Source organism: Onychostoma macrolepis, chromosome 23, assembly GCF_012432095.1.
Source record: "Onychostoma macrolepis isolate SWU-2019 chromosome 23, ASM1243209v1, whole genome shotgun sequence".
Lineage (NCBI taxonomy): Eukaryota > Metazoa > Chordata > Actinopteri > Cypriniformes > Cyprinidae > Onychostoma > Onychostoma macrolepis.
In genome coordinates this window covers 9,877,857-9,895,304 of record NC_081177.1, presented here as the reverse complement: position 1 = coordinate 9,895,304, position 17,448 = coordinate 9,877,857, and the positions used below count along the sequence as shown (strand labels likewise).

The following is a 17,448-nucleotide window of genomic DNA, read 5'->3' as shown; positions in this document are numbered from 1 at the left end:
CCATAATTACTGATAAATAATTTGTTCATAACTACTGCATATGAACCTTCTTGTAATTTCTGCTGAAACAGTGAGTTTAGAGTTTGTTTGATTTTTTTTGAGTGAACTATAAACTATATACAAAGGCATAATTCGACAGCAAAATGATTGTCCCATTAACTGACAGTAACTTTACCATACCAAAACCGATGGTGAGCTTATTGACCTCATGAATAAACAACTTTTTACTTCTGGCTTGTCCTCCCAACATAAAACTCGACCTGTATCCCTTCAACTAAACATTCTTTCATACAGCACAGACTAGTGGTTTACATCCCATACGTCTTGCACATATACCTCTCTACATAGACCATTTAGATGTCTTCAGCAGTCCATGCATATTGATCATGGGTTAAATCCCTCTGATGCTAAGCAGTTCAGATGAAGTATTCCTTCTTGTTTTCAGTGACGGTGTCATTGTAGACCTGGTCAGGGTCCACTCCTGGAGCAGGCTCACCTGCGGTTCTGTAAACACCCTTACTGTGGCACAGGTATCTGTACAGCAGGAACCCACAGACAACAAGGGTCAGCAGGATCAGGGCAATTACCACTGAAAGAGAAAAGAAAAATCATTTTAAACAGCCAGAAATATGCAATAAATCAAATGAAGAAATAGTACTCTTCAAGGTTACACTTTATTTTGATGGTCCCCTTTACACATTCAACTATACGTCAACTAACTCTCAGAGTATTAGTACTCTAGCCATCAAAATAAAGTGTTATCAGATATTAAGCAAAGACAGTCTACTATAACTATAATGACTGGTAGTTGCAACGTTTAATTTACAAGTAAACAAAAAAAGGATCCCTTTAAAAAATGTTAACCTCAAAAAATATTCTAAATAAATAAAATATATAATAATACAAATATATAAAAACCTTTTAAAAATAATAATAATGAAAGTATTCTGAAAGTAGAGGCTTTAGAATGAAGATATAAATATAATTAAAATCACATATTATTTAAAAAAAAAGTCTTCCTAATTTGGAAATCAAAATTGTGCATGTTTTATATGGCATTATAAACAAATACACAATTTATATACATGTAATTGATATAATATAATAAAGTATGATTTATACAATCCAACCTGACAGATAATGCCAGAACAATGCCAAAATAATTCAATTATTGTTATATAGTTATAGACTAACACGACAGTTTAAAGGTTTTTACTTCTTTTTTTTTTTTTTAAGGACATGAATACCTTTATTCAGCAAGGATGCATTAAATTGATCAAAAGTAACAGCAAATACATAAAATGTTATAAAATATTTCTGTTTCAAATAATGATGTTCTTTTGAACTTTCTATTCATCAAAGGACTATGAAAAATAAGTGGTTTTCATAATATGTAGTTTTCAACATTGATAATAATAAGAAATGCTTCGGCAAAATCAGCATATTAATGATTTCTGAAGGATAATGTGACACTGAAGACTGGAGTAATGGTTGTTGAATATTCAGCTTTGCAATGACAGGAATAAATTACTTTTAATAATAATGGTAATAATATTTCACAATATTACTGTTTTTACTGTATCTTTGATCAAATGAATGCAGCCTTGGTGAGCATAAGAGATGTCTTTCAAAAGAAAACCTTACATTACAATATATAAAATTGATCACAAGCCCAAATCTGGATGCAAACTGGAAGTTGTACATGACGAATGACCCAAACCAGACCCAAAGGCTTGAGGTATGAGTCAGGTGGCAAACCTCTAATATGTAACATTATCATGACACCTGCTGGCAAACACCGTGTATACTGTGTACCTATCGCCACAAAAGCTTTCTAGGATCATCCAAGTCATTAAGGTAATACACTAGAAGTCAATTACCTCCAATGACAGTCGTGTCTGCTTGCGTTGGAGCTGCAGTTGTTGATGCAACATCTATCCCTGAGAAAAAAAAACAACAACACTCAAAATGGCACACAAAACCTGTATGTCAAGATTACATGCGCTAAATGTGGAATTACAACCATTTCCAGCGAGAGAAACTGTTCAGCATTGTTGAAGAGTAATCAGATTAGGAGAACAGTGTTAGGAATTAACTGCATAGATTTTATTTAATGCTTAAGCACCGCCTCCAATAAAACATTTCTAGACCCAAATGAGGTCAGGATAGACTAGTGTACAAGTATTAAGTAAGCAAAATAAATAGTGCTAGTGCCAAGATTATGTTACACTAGCCTATTACAATGTTCAGATTCATTGTTTGATATGAGTGGCACACCCGAAGCCTGTGAGGGAAACTTTTAACGCTCTTCAAGCAGTTTGCTCTTTATATTAGAAGACAAGGTGTAGAACTTACCAGTAGGTGCAATGCTAGTCATGGTGAAAGTCATAACTGTATTAAAACGGACACCTATATGGAGAAAAATATCAGTGTTGACTCATTTCAACATGAAAATTATAGTTCCAACTGTGACTTCACAAATATGTGCTTTCCGTAACAGACGATGACTTGTTAGGTAAACTTCTGTTTAAACATTAACTCAACGTGGACAAACATCACTGGGATGTGAGACAGATGTACTGCATCACTCGGCCTGTACGGTTTGTGTCCCATTGAGGCCTATTGTGTTGTTTGAAGAGTGGGTGGAGGAATAGGAAATTGTGTATTAAATGTTCAGGGACATAAATATCATTATGACATTTAGAAATGTGTACATCTTGACTTTTTGAAAAACAAGTACTATTCAAAGACTAATATCAACCTGCTCTTTAAAATATTTCTACAGCTATACATCACAGGTTAAGGGTCATTCTATAGAACGGGTGCTACTTCTAATCTGATATGGTAATTTTTTAAACATTGTGATACATTGTGTAATTATAAATTGTATATTGTTAATTTCTATTTCAAGCTAAATTAAAGGTGTAGTTCACTCAAAAAAGAAAATCTCCTGAGAATTTGCTCACCCTCAGGCCTTCCAAGATGTAGATGTTAAAAATATGATGGATTTGTTTCTTACAAGCATGCAGATTTTTAATTTACAAGACTTTAATTGGGAGTCGTGTGGATTATTTTGATGCTTTTATCAGCTGTTTGGACTCTGACGGCACCCATTCACTGCAACAACCACATCAACATCTTGGATGGACTGACGGTGAGTACATTTTCAGCAAATTTGCAACTGTTTCTGTAATGCTTTTCATATATATATATAGAGAGAGAGAGAGAGAGACAGAGAGCTTGTTTTGAAATTAAAGTTTTAAACTTTATATTGGCGTTAAACATGTTCAAATTCATTATACTAAAAAAATTCATATTAAAAAGAGAATTTAATGCTGATTTTGGTTTATTACACAAAATCATAGTAATGTGGTTGACAAGCATACAACAAAAAAAGACATTATATTTGGAACTTCACTTGTTGAAAGGATGACAATATCATTATGACAAACTATTTTATTTATTGAATTACTATTTTAAAATGCAAAATTATGCTCCCCATAACATGGGGACACAACTTTATGTATTTTTAATAATACGTCAATTAAAATCTAAAAATATTAGAGATATTATTATTATTATATTACATATTCTTTTTTATGCTGTGGTAAGGGAAAATTGTCAATATTAATATACATTAAATGTTTGCATTAGCTTTTCATTATTTAACTCATTTACCCACTGTCTACCTGTCTATGACACAAACGCACCCGTTTGTCTATTGACCCATAAAGTTATAAATATAATGCTGTGGCAGCAGTCATATGTCTCACTTCCTAAACTGAATCAACTTTCCTTCTTACAAAATCTCGTAGGGTTAAAACACAAAGCTCATTTTTAAACGGTTCTCATTGTAGTGTAGCCAGTAACTTACACCACACAAAGCTAGAGGTGCTGGGTCGCCAAATACTCAAAAGAAACACGCACCGGCGAGATTGTTTGTTTGTTTGTAGTAGGGACAACCTAAAACTGTAATCCTCACGGTTCCGTTTATTTGATTTGATCTATAGTGGTCGGAAATCCCCTCTCACACTGTGAACGATCACTTTAAAGAGCTGTAAGTAAAACTCATCAGCTGTTCAGCCATTTGAAACCGTCAGATCCACTTCCAGCACAACAGGAACAAAAAAACTTACCTGCTTGAGTGTCAGAGACGCGGATAAACTACTTTTAGTTGAAGATGCAGATCACTATTATCAAAGTTAAACTTCAGACCGAGAAATCGTGAAAGGTAAACAGCGTTCAAGCCAAAGCAGAACAGTATGTGAAACCACCACAAGCTCATCCACAAAACTGAGTGCGCGATGTCCGATTTGTAAAGGAATCGTTTTACTTGATTCGGATCTTTTAAGTGAATCAGTTGAACGAACTAGTTCACAATTCCATTCTGAACGGTTTCCGAACACAGCCGTTGTCATGATAAACCTGGATTTTGAAAAGCACTGGAAAAAGGATTACAGCTTGAATGTATGGCAGTTTTATCAACGCACTTACAAACATAGCCAGAGTCAGTTAAACATTTTGTGACTAAACGTATCTGTTTAGGCTTAATGTAAATGCAAAAAAAAAAAAAAAAAAAAAAAAGTTGAGTTATTAAATTATTTTATGTTTTTATGAGCTATTATCATAGCTCAACAAACTGAAATAAAATAACATAAAATAAAACTCAATAAAACGTAATAGAAAAAAATGAATAAACTACATTTGCTTTTATTTATTTATTTATTTTTTAATGTTTTTTTAAATTGCAAAAAATATAGAAATATACAAGAACAGGGAAGCAGGACATGAATATATTCCTACAAAGAACAATCAGAAAAATAAAGACAGAAAACGAATATTCTGGATTTGCATACATCAAATTATGGAATTATCTATACAGAAAACTGCAAAAATAAAATTACACCATTTTAGAAAAGCTGTCATAGTGCATCAAACATTTGGCACTCTTTTTGTTATTTGTAAGTCTTAAAGATGAAACAAGAGAATCAAATTCAGAAAGAAAAAGGGGGAAAGACAAAGGAGATTTAAGCCATTTTTACTTATGAATGAAGAATTTTGCATTCAATATGAGAAAATTAACAACATATTCAACAGGTAGTAGCTTTGGATTTTCATAATAAAAAATAACATCTTTGAGGACGAAGGTATGGGTCATATTTGTAAGGTTAGAAACATAGTCAAGCCATAATTTGTTGGTAACACCACAATCAAAAAACAAATGGGATGCTGTTTCCTCAACAAAACCACAAAACGAGCAAGATTCATCAACATCAGAATATTTAGAAATAGACAAATCAACGGGATAAATTTTATGAAGACTTTGTTAGATATACACAATTTACTTGGCAAAAGCCAGGCCTTACTCCAATTTATATTTGTTATAAAGGAACCCCAGTAGAATTTCCCTCTTGGAGTAATCTTTCTCTTTGTCTGAAATATTTTGCATTTCCGATCTAAAATATCAATACCACCCAAACGTAAAGCCGGATAAACACTGTTGCCTTTACTGAATTTGAAGTGACTTTTAATTAATTGGGTTAAGCCTACTGGTATGGATCTCATCAAATTATTATATTCCTACATTTGCTTTTATTAGGACGTTTCATTACGGCCAGATGATGTAATTGCGTCATGACGCAAAGAATCATTTAATCCTTCTTTGGAACAAAGAACAGTTCGAAAGAGTCGATTCTCTGAAACGAGTGACTTCCCTACGCTGAGCGTAGGCGCGTTCACGAGCGTTTCCTCCTGCCTGCTCCCGCGAAGAATCAAACAATGGTCGCGTTCCACGAAATGACTGTCTATGATATTAACCAACAACCACCACCCTAAAAGCATGCTAGACTAACCTCTGACAAAAAGAAAGGTGATTTGGATCATTAGTTTAATTGATTAAGTGCGTGACGGAAAAAAGTTAAAACAATAGGCAACTGAGTGGCAAGTACATTTTTATTAATTTATTTATAATGATGGATGATTTTCAAGTAGCCTACGTTATAAACATTTGTTCCTTTGATCAGTTAGATACATGTATGTCATATAGGCTACTGAGTTATGCATCTAAAAACATTAAAATCCTTAAGGAAGACCACCACATACAGTAGGATAAAAGACAATCCATGAAAGTGATTATATTCTAAAAGAAACTGTTCTTGAATTAAAACTCAGAATTTCAATATTTCTCTGAAAAGACATATCTCAAGAGATCAAGGATGAGTACAGCATTTTCATCCTCTGTTAGGTCCGATTCCAGTGTATTGCCAATAAACAGTGCATCTTTTCTGTAAACAGATATGAAATTTAAATGAAAAACACATTAAGCCATCTGCTCATTGTGGATTAAATGAAACACATGAGCACAACCTGAGTCGGAGTTGGAAGTGCTCTCAAATTATGCTGACCTTTTGTCTGCTATTTAGGGGCCTCTGTTGTCGCTTCCTCCTTCACCTCTCCTGACTGATGGTCACCCTTGGTAAGAGCCTTGAAACAGGTCAAACACGTAAAAATGACACCTTGTTCTGAGTTACATTTAGGTTTCTTTAAGAATGAACATAATGGTTATGTTCAGAATGAAATACTAGCCTACTAAAATGACTGAACACTGCAGTATACTGTAATATAATATATTTTACAAACAGTAGGAAGCACATAAACAGTAGGAATTATGGAAATAATTGGTAGAGATTGTTAAAAGGAATGGCTATAAATACCTACATGCTCATTTGCCAGACTACAAATGAAAAGTTGTTTATGTTACTGTTATAACAGATTTCAATTTCAAATGAACTTTCTATTCATCAAAGAATCCTAAAACATGTAACACTGTTTCCACAAAAATATTAAGCAGTGCAAATGATTTCAACATTGATTGTAATAAGAAATGTTTCTTGAACACCAAATCAGCGTATTATAATGATGTCTGAAGGATCATGTGAGACTGGAGTAATGATGCTTAAAATTCAGCTTTGCCATCACAGAAATAAATTACATTTTAAAATATATTAAAATAGAATTATTATTTTTTTAAATGTAATTATTTTTTACAATATTACTGTTTTTACTGTATTTTTCATCAAATAAATGCAAAAACATTAACATTAATATAAAACCTTAAAAAATTGAATTATTCCAAACTTGTAAGTGTAATGACAAACAGTAGAGAATGTTTTTAAAAGAAGTCTCTCTTTCTATAATATGCACTTATGTATTTGATCATGTTTACACCTTTACAGAACTCACATTGTTTGAAGGCTCAGCTTGTTCCACATCTGATTTAATATCATGAGGTATTCCATTCTCCACACCTGAAGGCTCACCGTCCCCCACCTTCTCAGGTGATTTTTGATCTTTGATCTTGGAGCTTTCAGTGATATTTGAGTTTGCTTTCAGTTCACTTTTACCACTTTCCTCCTCAGAAGACTCCTGCTCGTTTAGCGTCTCTTGATCTGAGGCTTGCGAGGACTCCTTCTTTTTGGCTTTCTTGTTTTCCTCCATTAGTTTATCTTCAGAGGAGCTGGTGTTATCCAGTTGTGGCTCACGGGGCGAGGTACCTTCCTCTGTACGATAATCTAATCTTGTAGGACTGCCTTTTGCATCTTTGGCACCAGAGACGTTGTCATAAAGGGGTTGAGGGCTGGTGGGGCTGGTCTGCTTAGGGCTGTATGACCCATATGTTAGTCTGTCAGACCTAAAACTGGAAGAGTTATCTCTCCTGTAATAGACAATATACAGAGAAATATGTTACTTTGTGAATCTCATAGGATATATCCTAAGAAAGATACATCACATTATTATTATTTTGGCCGAAATAGATTGTATTAAACAAATAAACATTCAACTACTAGTAATGTTGTGTAATTTTAGAGTAACTCATTGCTTGAATCATAAAATGGCAACACTTTTTATGTCTTTATATTTTAAACATGCATATTCACCAGCAGATGGCATTAGTTCCCAACTTTTAAATCTACAAGGCAACGAGAGAAACTGAAATGATGATTTTTTACCTTAGAGATCCCCTGGGGTTGTAACTCGAGTGGAAATCATAAAAGCTTTTAAGTGATCTTGGGGACAACGTGTCTCTAAATGACCTTCTCTTCAAGGAACCAGCACTTAAAAGGAAAACAAAAAGAGTAATTTGTTAAAATAAAGTATTATACTACTGATATTTCACTTAAAAATATATGGAAGAACAGACTATAAAGCCTAATACCGGTTGAAGTTCTTCACAACAAAGCTCTTGTCTGGATACTGGGTGCTCAGCTCTTTCATCACAGTCTGTAGAACCTCATTGTTCTTGAGGCCAAAGCAGAAAAATTACCTCAGGTAGTTGCAGAACATGAGGAATCACTTTTTTTGTTTGAAATCATTTGGTTTACCTTGGTAAGTTCCTTGTAGAAGATGTCTCTGAGGTTGCAAATGGCTTGGAAGACTGTGACAAAGCATCCAATGCGACTACAGAATGCAGAACAAATAGAAATTAATTAAGGTAATGGACATTAAGATTTAAAACATCTGTGTACTATAAAAATAAAAATAAAAATCACCTGTCGAATAGAAGAGGCAGTTCCATCTTCAGCTCCCTGTTCATGTCCTCAAATATCACCTTGGCTGCATTCATCTCATCCTCTGCCTATAAAAACAACAGCACCAGAGAAAGTCCTATACATTTGGTCTGCATTAAATCTGAATCATGTCAATATGTTGCTATAATACCATGTTTGGTAGAAAAGAACATGCATAGGAGATTGGAATTTATCAGTAAGCCTATGAATAAACTTATTGAGTGAGTGCTTCTCTATGTCAGGCAGAATATTCTGAAACGTCATATAATACCTTTCCAATTTTGATATCATCCTTCTTTTTAGCATTCTGCAGCCCTGTCAGGTGATGGCGAGAAGAATCATAGTCTACGAGTTTCCTGTTTCGCTTGGCTACCTTTTCCTGATTCATGAAGAAAAATAGTTTACAAACTGCATTTAAAAATATGATTGAAAGCTTTCTGCAAGGTGCATTTGTCATTATGTGAGGCAGCCGTTGTTACCCTGACATCTGGAAACTGGCTCATGTAAGACTCCATTGTGATTAATGCCTGATCACGCAGCTTGTCCTCATAATCTTTCCACAGAAGGTCTTCTCCCTTTGGAACACAGAGAGCCACATTTGTATTAATATAGGTATTTATAATTTGTGTGTGTGTGTGTGTGTGTACTTGCTTATGCTACATTGTGGGGACCAAATGTCCCCACAAGGATAGTAAAACCTGAAATTTTTGACATCGTGGGGACTACTTTTGTATTTAAAAATAGTAAATGGTGTTTATCTGAAAGTGTAACAATGCAAACAGGTTTTCTGTAAGGGGTAGGGTTGGGTTTAGTGACAGAAAAAAAAAACATTTGGTCAGTATAAAAGTAATAGAAGTCTATAGAAACTTCCCACAATTAACAGAAACAAACGTGTGTGTGTACACACACACACACACACACATTTAAACATATATATATAGATATCATCGCTATTGACAAATGCACAATGAACATATACTTTGCTTGTGAAATTTCACTGATGACCATGCATTTGGATTTTAAAGTGTAACTTTGATCACAGACTGCCTTACACTCTTAACAAAAGTCTTTAAAAATAGGCCCAATACTGTTTTGATATTCACAAATGTTTTGCACAGATGGTGTTGTGTTTTAGGATTAAATGAAATGTAAATTTAACGGATAATGTCCTGGCATAAAATTACCTTTTCTGTTTTTCTATATATTATTACAGTGGTCTCTGAGACTAACCTCCACAACTACCCCAAGATCCTCTGCGCCATCCCACTTTTCATCATAGGCATCAAACAAGGACTGAAACAGTCGACCTGAGGCATCCCTCATTACTGTTAAACATACAAGAAAAATAAGGCATGTCAGTAATCCAGTTCATAAGAAGCTGATCTCCTATATGAGTCTGATAGTAAAGAGCCAACCTGTGACAGCGTTGAGGTACGCTTTAAGGTCCTTGTATATTCTGTATCCATCATTCTGCAAAGGAGATCACAAGGAAACATTAGGCAATCTTTTGATCTTCAAAGCAGTTACTTTGTTTGCCGTAGCAGATCTAATGTACCTGTTGGCATTGGAGATTGATCACACACTGCTCAAAGTGCTCATCTTTGGTCTCCTCAGATTTGCCAAGCCTCTGCAACACCTGCAAAGGCATCACATATTACATACCTGACAGCCATGACAAGGGGATTCTCAAACTGTACTGACAGCACTGCAATGAGTGTTATACCTGAGCCTTAAAATATTGAAAAGCACACACTGGCGAAGACAAAAGCTTCCTTACATGGTTGCAGATAGAACTATTCAGCTGACTTCTCCAATAGACAGTTTGAGATTATAAAATATGAAGGGCTTAAACCAGGGGTGTCCAGTCCTGGTCCTGGAGATCTTCAGCTCTAACCCTGCCCAAACACACCTCTCCTGATAATCTTAATTAGCTGCTTCAGTTGTGTTTGATCAGTTCAGTTGGAGCTGAAGTTTCCAGGAACAGGACTGGACACCTCTGGCTTAAACAGACTCAGCAGGTGAAGACAGAAAAGTAAATGGTGACTTCCTTGGTGGTCAAATAAAATATAATTGCGGCAATAAAGGAGACTGTTAAGCAGAGAAGGAAGCTGCTTGTTTACATTGGCTCTTGTCGATGGAGTAGATAAAGCAACTTGTGTCAGCTACTCCCATGTCATGTGACTGGATTGATTATTGGATGAAAATAACACTAAAGTGTCTGTGCTCTCAAACAGGAAAACTTTGGAAATCACGTTGGCACACTTGACATTGTATTTTATGATTCCAGCCACGTACCTTCTCCTGTGCTCTACTGAATTGTTTCTGCACCCGTTTAGCAAGCACATTGGCCCCTCCTTTCGAACTGATGCTGGCCTTGCTCTCTGCCATGTTCTCCACTTGTTTTCTTCTTGAATAATGTTTTGTTAGACCCTCAAATTATCTGGCCAGCCCTGGAAAATAAAAGGACATTTTTAGAGGAAACGACAGTTGACTTGGTGTCTTTACATACGTCTGTATTCTGTCCAAACACACCTTCTTCCACAGTCATAAATCATAAAGTTCTTATCTTTCCAGGTCATGACTTTAGCATTGTTGCGGCCCCTGAGTCATATTTTATAGTGAATGGTTATGTACTTGTGGAGAATGTTGAAATTAGGCTTATATTATAGTGCACTATTCATCCATTTTTCAAATCATTTATCCTATATGCAGGGTCACAGTGATGCTAGAGTCGTATATTATATTATGAATCAACATTGAACTGAATTGAGCTGAATAATGACAATATTGCTTTCTGTAGGGCTGCCCTTCAGCTGAAATTGAAAAATTTATGAATTTTGCAACATTAACATTGTTATTTTCCTATTTATTTCTGAGAAGCTGCTTCCAAACAATCTATATTCTATTCTGTACTGTTCTATTTTATATCACATAATGAAGATTCAGCTTATTCTGTTCCATTTCCCTTTTCTTTTTTATTCTTTTCTAAATCAAATAAGTGGAAGTAAAATGCGTTTGTTCTATTATTTTATTTTCTATTATGGGTCACATAGGCTTTGTACATTCTTTTTTTCTTTTCTATAAGCAGTAGCCTACCTAAGACATAAAGGCCTGGTTTCATAGACAGGGTTTAGCCTAAAACCAGGATTAGGCCATAGTTCAACTAGGACATTTAAGTAATTTTTATAAACATGCCTTAGAAAAAAGCATTACAGGTGTGCATCTTAAGACAAAACAAAGGTACTGACATGTTTTAAGATCAGTTATTGCAAGTTTCTTTCAGTTGAAACAGCTCAGATTTACATTTTAGTCTAGGACTAGGCTTAAGCCTTGTCTGTGAAACCAGGGGAAAAAGCATTCCAGATATTTCCAAACTACATTTCCCATAAGCCACAGTACATACAGAAGCAGCATTGGCCACTCCTCTTCCTCACAAATGTGGATGTTATGAACTTTGCTCTTATTTTTTGAATGTACTCAGGTTTGTAGCATCGCTGCTTCTTCAGGACCTGCTGGACATGATCATGGGAAGCGTGTTGGTCAAGTGTGCTGCCACTGACCTGGCCATTCAGTGGGTCGGGTGGGCACTAGCGTCTGCTTTCAAAACGGAAAAGTTTTACGACTTTGCAGGTAAATGATTTATCCAAAAGGCGTAGTCACACGATACTGATATAGTAATATTTTCTTTGTTGATTTCGTCGGATTTGTAATGTGTATGCACACATGAAAATAGTATTTCGCATTAAAAAAAAAATATTGCAGTTGTTTTGTTGCGTTGCAACTCATGCAGCTTTTTTATAACTTTTTTTTTTTAACGTGAAAAATATGTTGTTATCAAATTGCATTACGAGACGGTGGTTATCTAAACTACAATAACGTGTTGTGAAACCTCCATAAATACGTCTCCACCCACAAGGCATAATAAACCTAAACGATAACTGTACCCGTATTTCGACAACCCGGCCTCTCAACCAATCAGATCAATTTATCTACAGAGTAGCCGTCGTGTAATTGGCCAAACTTTGGATACGTCACTGTCAATCCCGCAGAGAGAGGCGGGATTTGTCAGAAAACCGGTGGAAAAAAGAACGACTGTAAAACTTAGATATAATTTTAGATATAAATTAGTACACGAGCAAAACTATATGCTATGTTAATCTGTATAAACAGATTTGCACAAACCTTGAAACTAAATTATATTTAAACGGAAACGTACATTTTAAACATAAAACACTGTACAGATAATTAAGATACATTATAACACAATTTCAAAACAGTTTTTTTATACATACAGACTGTTTATCATTGTATATATTAATTTTAACAGCTATATTGATTAGCAATTTATGCATGGCAAGTAGAAAGTAATCACAACTTCCACAATCACAAGATATCCATGAGGATTATCCATGCAATTCAAAGTATTTCCTAACTTATAAAATAGCTTCTACTCACCTGTCAGCATTCAATTTGCATTCCTTTTCAGTGGAGTACAAATATTATCCAATCATTTCAGTCTTTTAAGCCCAGGTCCCTGAACGCTATTCCCTCTCTCTTTCTCTCTGAGAAGTGTGCTCTTGAGAATCCTTGAACTTTGCTACCAATTGTCTTTAAGTTCACTGGTAAACTATTCAGTGAACACGCCTCACTTTTAAAATGGACGGATACAGGTGACTGGCTGCTCTGCCCATAACTGGCAGGATATTGAATGTCTTATCAGTTTAACTACAAATTAAGTTTGTTGTTTTGTAGGATCTGGTACCTTCATATTGCTGGCTCATCTGAGTCGTATATGGGGTGGAAATGGCCACTTTAGACAGAATGTACAAACTGGACTCGTCACTGCCTGGGGTCTGAGGTAAGATGATAGATAGATAGTAAAAGTGATCAATAAAGTAAAAGACAGGTCTATTTATTGGAGTCTTGTGGCTTTAACAGCATTAATAAAAGTGAAGTCAGTCCAACTTCATGTTGTATTAACGTATCCATTAAGGTCTGGTTAATAAGTCAATAAGTAACAGATTGGGCCTTGTCCTGCAGGCTTGGGACATTTCTCTTTCTTAGAATCCTAAAGGAAGGACAAGACCGGAGATTTAACAATGTCAGAGACAGCCCAGGGACATTCTTTGTGTACTGGAGCATGCAAGGTATTTCAACTACTGCTATTGATTATTTGCATGGTTATGGTTAATTGATGGCTGCAGTGGGCCATTTGTGTTCAGTCTTTATGCATCATTCTAAAATAGTGTCACAGCTAACAAACTTGTTGTTATATTATATTTTATGTATTATGAATCACATAAGTAAAAGCATTGTTTTTTTACTACTTATTCTATTCTGTCTCATAACGATCATATGAATGAATAAGGCATTTATCTCAATTCTGTTCTATTTGAATATTCAATTCTAGTATTCTACACTAAGAACAACTAGGAAAGTAACTTTACTAAACCCTGAATAAAAGGCTGCCATCAAGATCATTAAAATTAAACTTGCTTCTCCTTTTTTCTAGCTTTGTGGGTCTTTATTACCCTGTTGCCCACCCTAATTCTAAACAGTGAGAGAAGAGATGAGCCCCTGGGCCCACGTGACTACATTGGCTGGGGAATATGGGGGCTGGGTTTTGCTACAGAGGCCATTGCCGACCAGCAGAAGTGGAATTTTAGGAATGATCCAGATAACGCTGTGAGTAATAACCTGCACTTACTCTAAGCCATATAACTTATATCATAAAATTGATATTTTATCATAATAGCATCAATTTTACAAGGCCTGTGCTCTAATAGATAATGCACAGGATCAAACTGGCTGTTCTTAACCCTCTTATTGTTATCAACAGTTTTATACCAATTTTTTTTAATATTATACCTTTTTAGGAATACTAGAGAACTGCATATTTTTTCACATGGGTTAACATACAGAAATTATATGTAAACCATTTGTTTGTTTGAACAACCTAACCAGCCTGAAACAGGTGTGTTCGTTTGGGGCGGGGCTCTGTTGTCCAAACAATAGCAGACAGGGGAAGTGATGCAGAAATTACACACTTTACTTTATTTAAACATTTTGAATTTAGCTTTAAGAAATCCTGACCTGAGTGCTTATTAATTTGCATATGATATTTTAATTAATCATATAAGCCTACTTGTATTTACAGGGAAGGTTTATTCATCATGGACTGTGGGCATACAGCAGACACCCAAACTATCTGGGGGAGATCCTGCAATGGTCGGGCCTGTTCCTGTCCGCTTCCTCCGTCATGCGTGGACCTCAGTACCTCAGTGCGCTTTCTCCTCTCTTTGTCTGGTTCTTACTGAGACACGTTAGTGGGATCCCCATCCTTGAGAAACAAGCTATGAAGAAGTGGGGCTCAGATATTGCTTTCCAGAACTACATCAAGAACACTCCACTCCTATGGCCCTTCCCCAAATTTAAAGGAGAATGAAGCATATTTACAGAACTTGCAGTAATTGCTCATGCTGACAAATGAACATGTGAAAGTCTGGACAGATAGACACAATCGTGTAGTAGTTTAGGGAATAGTTCAGCCAAACATTTAAATTTGCTGAATATTTACTGCATTTTTTCTGCAAAACAGATTTGGATAAATTTAGCATTACATCACTTGCTCACCAATTGATCCTCTGCAGTGAATGGGTGCCGTCAGAATGAGAGTCCAAACAGCTGATAAAAACATCACAATAATTCACAACATGACTCGTCAATCAATTAATGCCGGTGAAGCAAAAAACTGCTTGTTTGTAAGAAACAAATCATTATTAAGGTGTTTTAACTTTAAACCATACGCTTCTGGCTATAATCTAAAATAATGCTTCCTCCAGTGAAAAAGTCCATCACATCGTCCTCACACATCAAAATTCAATTTTGATACATTTTCACTCTTTGTTATATTGCAGCGATTTGCTAAAATCATTTAAGTTCTTTTTTTTTCCTCATTAATGTACACACAGCACCCCATATTGACAGAAAAACACAGAATTGTTGACATTTTCGCAGATTTATTAAAAAAGAAAAACTGAAATATCACATGGTCCTAAGTATTCAGACCCTTTGCTGTGACACTCATATATTTAACTCAGGTGCTGTCCATTTCTTCTGATCATCCTTGAGATGGTTCTACACCTTCATTTGAGTCCAGCTGTGTTTGATTATACTGATTGGACTTGATTAGGAAAGCCACACACCTGTCTATATAAGACCTTACAGCTCACAGTGCATGTCAGAGCAAATGAGAATCATGAGGTCAAAGGAACTGCCTGAAGAGCTCAGAGACAGAATTGTGGCAAGGCACAGATCTGGCCAAGGTTACAAAAAAATTTCTGCTGCACTTAAGGTTCCTAAGAGCACAGTGGCCTCCATAATCCTTAAATGGAAGACGTTTGGGACGACCAGAACCCTTCCTAGAGCTGGCCATCCGGCCAAACTGAGCTATCGGGGGAGAAGAGCCCAACGATCACTGTGGCTGAGCTCCAGAGATGCAGTCGGGAGATGGGAGAAAGTTGTAGAAAGTCAACCATCACTGCAGCCCTCCACCAGTCGGGGCTTTATGGCAGAGTGGCCCGATGGAAGCCTCTCCTCAGTGCAAGACACATGAAAGCCCGCATGGAGTTTGCTAAAAAAACACCTGAATAAGATTCTCTGGTCTGATGAGACCAAGATAGAACTTTTTGGCCTTAATTCTAAGCGGTATGTGTGGAGAAAACCAGAGTGCTCAGGACCTCAGACTGGGCCGAAGGTTTACCTTCCAACTAGACAATGACCCTAAGCACACAGCTAAAATAACGAAGGAGTGGCTTCACAACAACTCCGTGACTGTTCTTGAATGGCCCAGCCAGAGCCCTGACTTAAACCCAATTGAGCATCTCTGGAGAGACCTAAAAATGGCTGTCCACCAACGTTTACCATCCAACCTGACAGAACTGGAGAGGATCTGCAAGGAGGAATGGCAGAGGATCCCCAAATCCAGGTGTGAAAAACTTGTTGCATCTTTCCCAAAAAGACTCATGGCTGTATTAGATCAAACGGGTGCTTCTACTAAATACTGAGCAAAGGGTCTGAATACTTGGGACCATGTGATATTTCAGTTTTTCTTTTTTAATAAATCTGCAAAAATGTCAACAATTCTGTGTTTTTCTGTCAGTATGGGGTGCTGTGTGTACATTGAGGGAAAAAAATGAACTTAAATGATTTTAGCAAATGGCTGCAATATAACAAAGAGTGAAATTTAAGGGGGTCTGAATACTTTCCGTACCCACTGTAAAACTGTTTTCACTTGTAAACAGTGCTTGATCGCTGCATATTTCACTCCTGAATCAGATAAGAGGACTTTTTAACCGGAGAAAGCAATATTAGGGAGAGACGATTCTTATTTTAGCCAAAATGAGTGGTTTGAAGTTCAAATTCATCAAGACGTTTTATTACAAACGCACAGCTTTACACTGTTAAATGTGTGATGGACTGGAGTCATGTGGATTACTTGTGATGTTTTTATCAGCTGCTTAGACTCCTACTCTGATGGCACCCATTCACTGCAAAAGAATCATTGGTGAGCAAGTTTATGCTAAATTTCTCAATCTGTCCTGATGAAGAAAAACAAATCATCTACATCTTGGCTGACTTGAGGGCGAGTAACTTGATCAAAATTTACACTTGAGTAAATAATAAAAAAAAAAAAAAATCTACATGGATGTCCTTGTTCCTGGTTATAGTTCTTCATTATAAAAGTTTCAGTACACTTAGCTACTTTGCAGTTGTAACCTGCAAGGACTTTCTTCAAGAAATCTATCAATACTTATTTTTCCATTAATTCAACTTCCCAGTCTTATATTCTGGCACTCTTTGTGCCTCAGTGATTTTGTAT

General features: G+C 35.9%; 2 protein-coding genes and 1 long non-coding RNA gene across 7 annotated transcripts; 2 read left to right on the top strand and 1 right to left on the bottom strand.

Annotated features, from left to right (window-relative positions):
• Positions 1–4,713: 4,713 nt before the first annotated feature.
• LOC131532309 (uncharacterized) lies at positions 4,714–9,911 on the top strand. 2 transcript variants are annotated; one of them, XR_009268867.1, is made up of 4 exons: positions 4,714–5,869; positions 6,423–6,475; positions 7,236–7,337; positions 9,781–9,911. It is a non-coding gene; the product is annotated as an uncharacterized LOC131532309 (long non-coding RNA). The 2 variants fall into 2 exon arrangements; XR_009268868.1 differs by lacking the exon at positions 9,781–9,911 and adding an exon at positions 7,419–7,547.
• On the bottom strand, positions 5,935–15,550 carry bin2a (bridging integrator 2a). Of its 4 annotated transcripts, none has more exons than XM_058763838.1 (14): positions 15,201–15,550; positions 10,863–11,017; positions 10,123–10,203; positions 9,983–10,037; positions 9,798–9,892; positions 9,047–9,142; positions 8,839–8,946; positions 8,550–8,635; positions 8,382–8,457; positions 8,216–8,298; positions 8,010–8,114; positions 7,243–7,714; positions 6,405–6,483; positions 5,935–6,284 (listed from the first exon to the last, which is right to left on the bottom strand). In XM_058763838.1, exons 2-13 carry the CDS (start codon positions 10,953–10,955, stop codon positions 6,415–6,417), a joined length of 1,419 nt encoding a protein of 472 aa, XP_058619821.1. In that variant the 5' UTR covers positions 10,956–11,017; positions 15,201–15,550; the 3' UTR covers positions 5,935–6,284; positions 6,405–6,414. The 4 variants fall into 4 exon arrangements, with proteins under 4 accessions (XP_058619821.1, XP_058619822.1, XP_058619819.1 ...); XM_058763839.1 differs by lacking the exon at positions 15,201–15,550 and adding an exon at positions 13,330–13,438; XM_058763836.1 differs by lacking the exon at positions 15,201–15,550 and adding an exon at positions 13,023–13,193.
• Positions 11,978–17,269, top strand: si:ch211-210c8.6 (uncharacterized). Its single transcript, XM_058763840.1, has 5 exons — positions 11,978–12,197; positions 13,320–13,425; positions 13,608–13,714; positions 14,080–14,252; positions 14,725–17,269. Exons 1-5 carry the CDS (start codon positions 12,086–12,088, stop codon positions 15,010–15,012), a joined length of 786 nt encoding a protein of 261 aa, XP_058619823.1. The 5' UTR covers positions 11,978–12,085; the 3' UTR covers positions 15,013–17,269.
• The last annotated feature ends 179 nt before the right edge of the window (positions 17,270–17,448 follow it).

What these genes read in the sequence shown, in the direction of transcription:
- bin2a (XM_058763838.1), bottom strand. Translation starts at nt 10,955, where the DNA reads ATGGCAGAGAGCAAGGCCAGCATCAGTTCGAAAGGAGGGGCCAATGTG. An exon ending in GCCAGTTTCCAGATGTCAGG is followed by an intron (nt 8,947 to 9,046) that starts GTAACAACGGCT and finishes TTCATGAATCAG; the next exon opens with GAAAAGGTAGCCAAGCGAAA. An exon ending in AAGCTGAGCCTTCAAACAAT is followed by an intron (nt 6,484 to 7,242) that starts GTGAGTTCTGTA and finishes ACCTGTTTCAAG; the next exon opens with GCTCTTACCAAGGGTGACCA.
- si:ch211-210c8.6 (XM_058763840.1), top strand. Translation starts at nt 12,086, where the DNA reads ATGATCATGGGAAGCGTGTTGGTCAAGTGTGCTGCCACTGACCTGGCC. An exon ending in GTCACTGCCTGGGGTCTGAG is followed by an intron (nt 13,426 to 13,607) that starts GTAAGATGATAG and finishes CTTGTCCTGCAG; the next exon opens with GCTTGGGACATTTCTCTTTC. An exon ending in GGAATGATCCAGATAACGCT is followed by an intron (nt 14,253 to 14,724) that starts GTGAGTAATAAC and finishes TTGTATTTACAG; the next exon opens with GGAAGGTTTATTCATCATGG.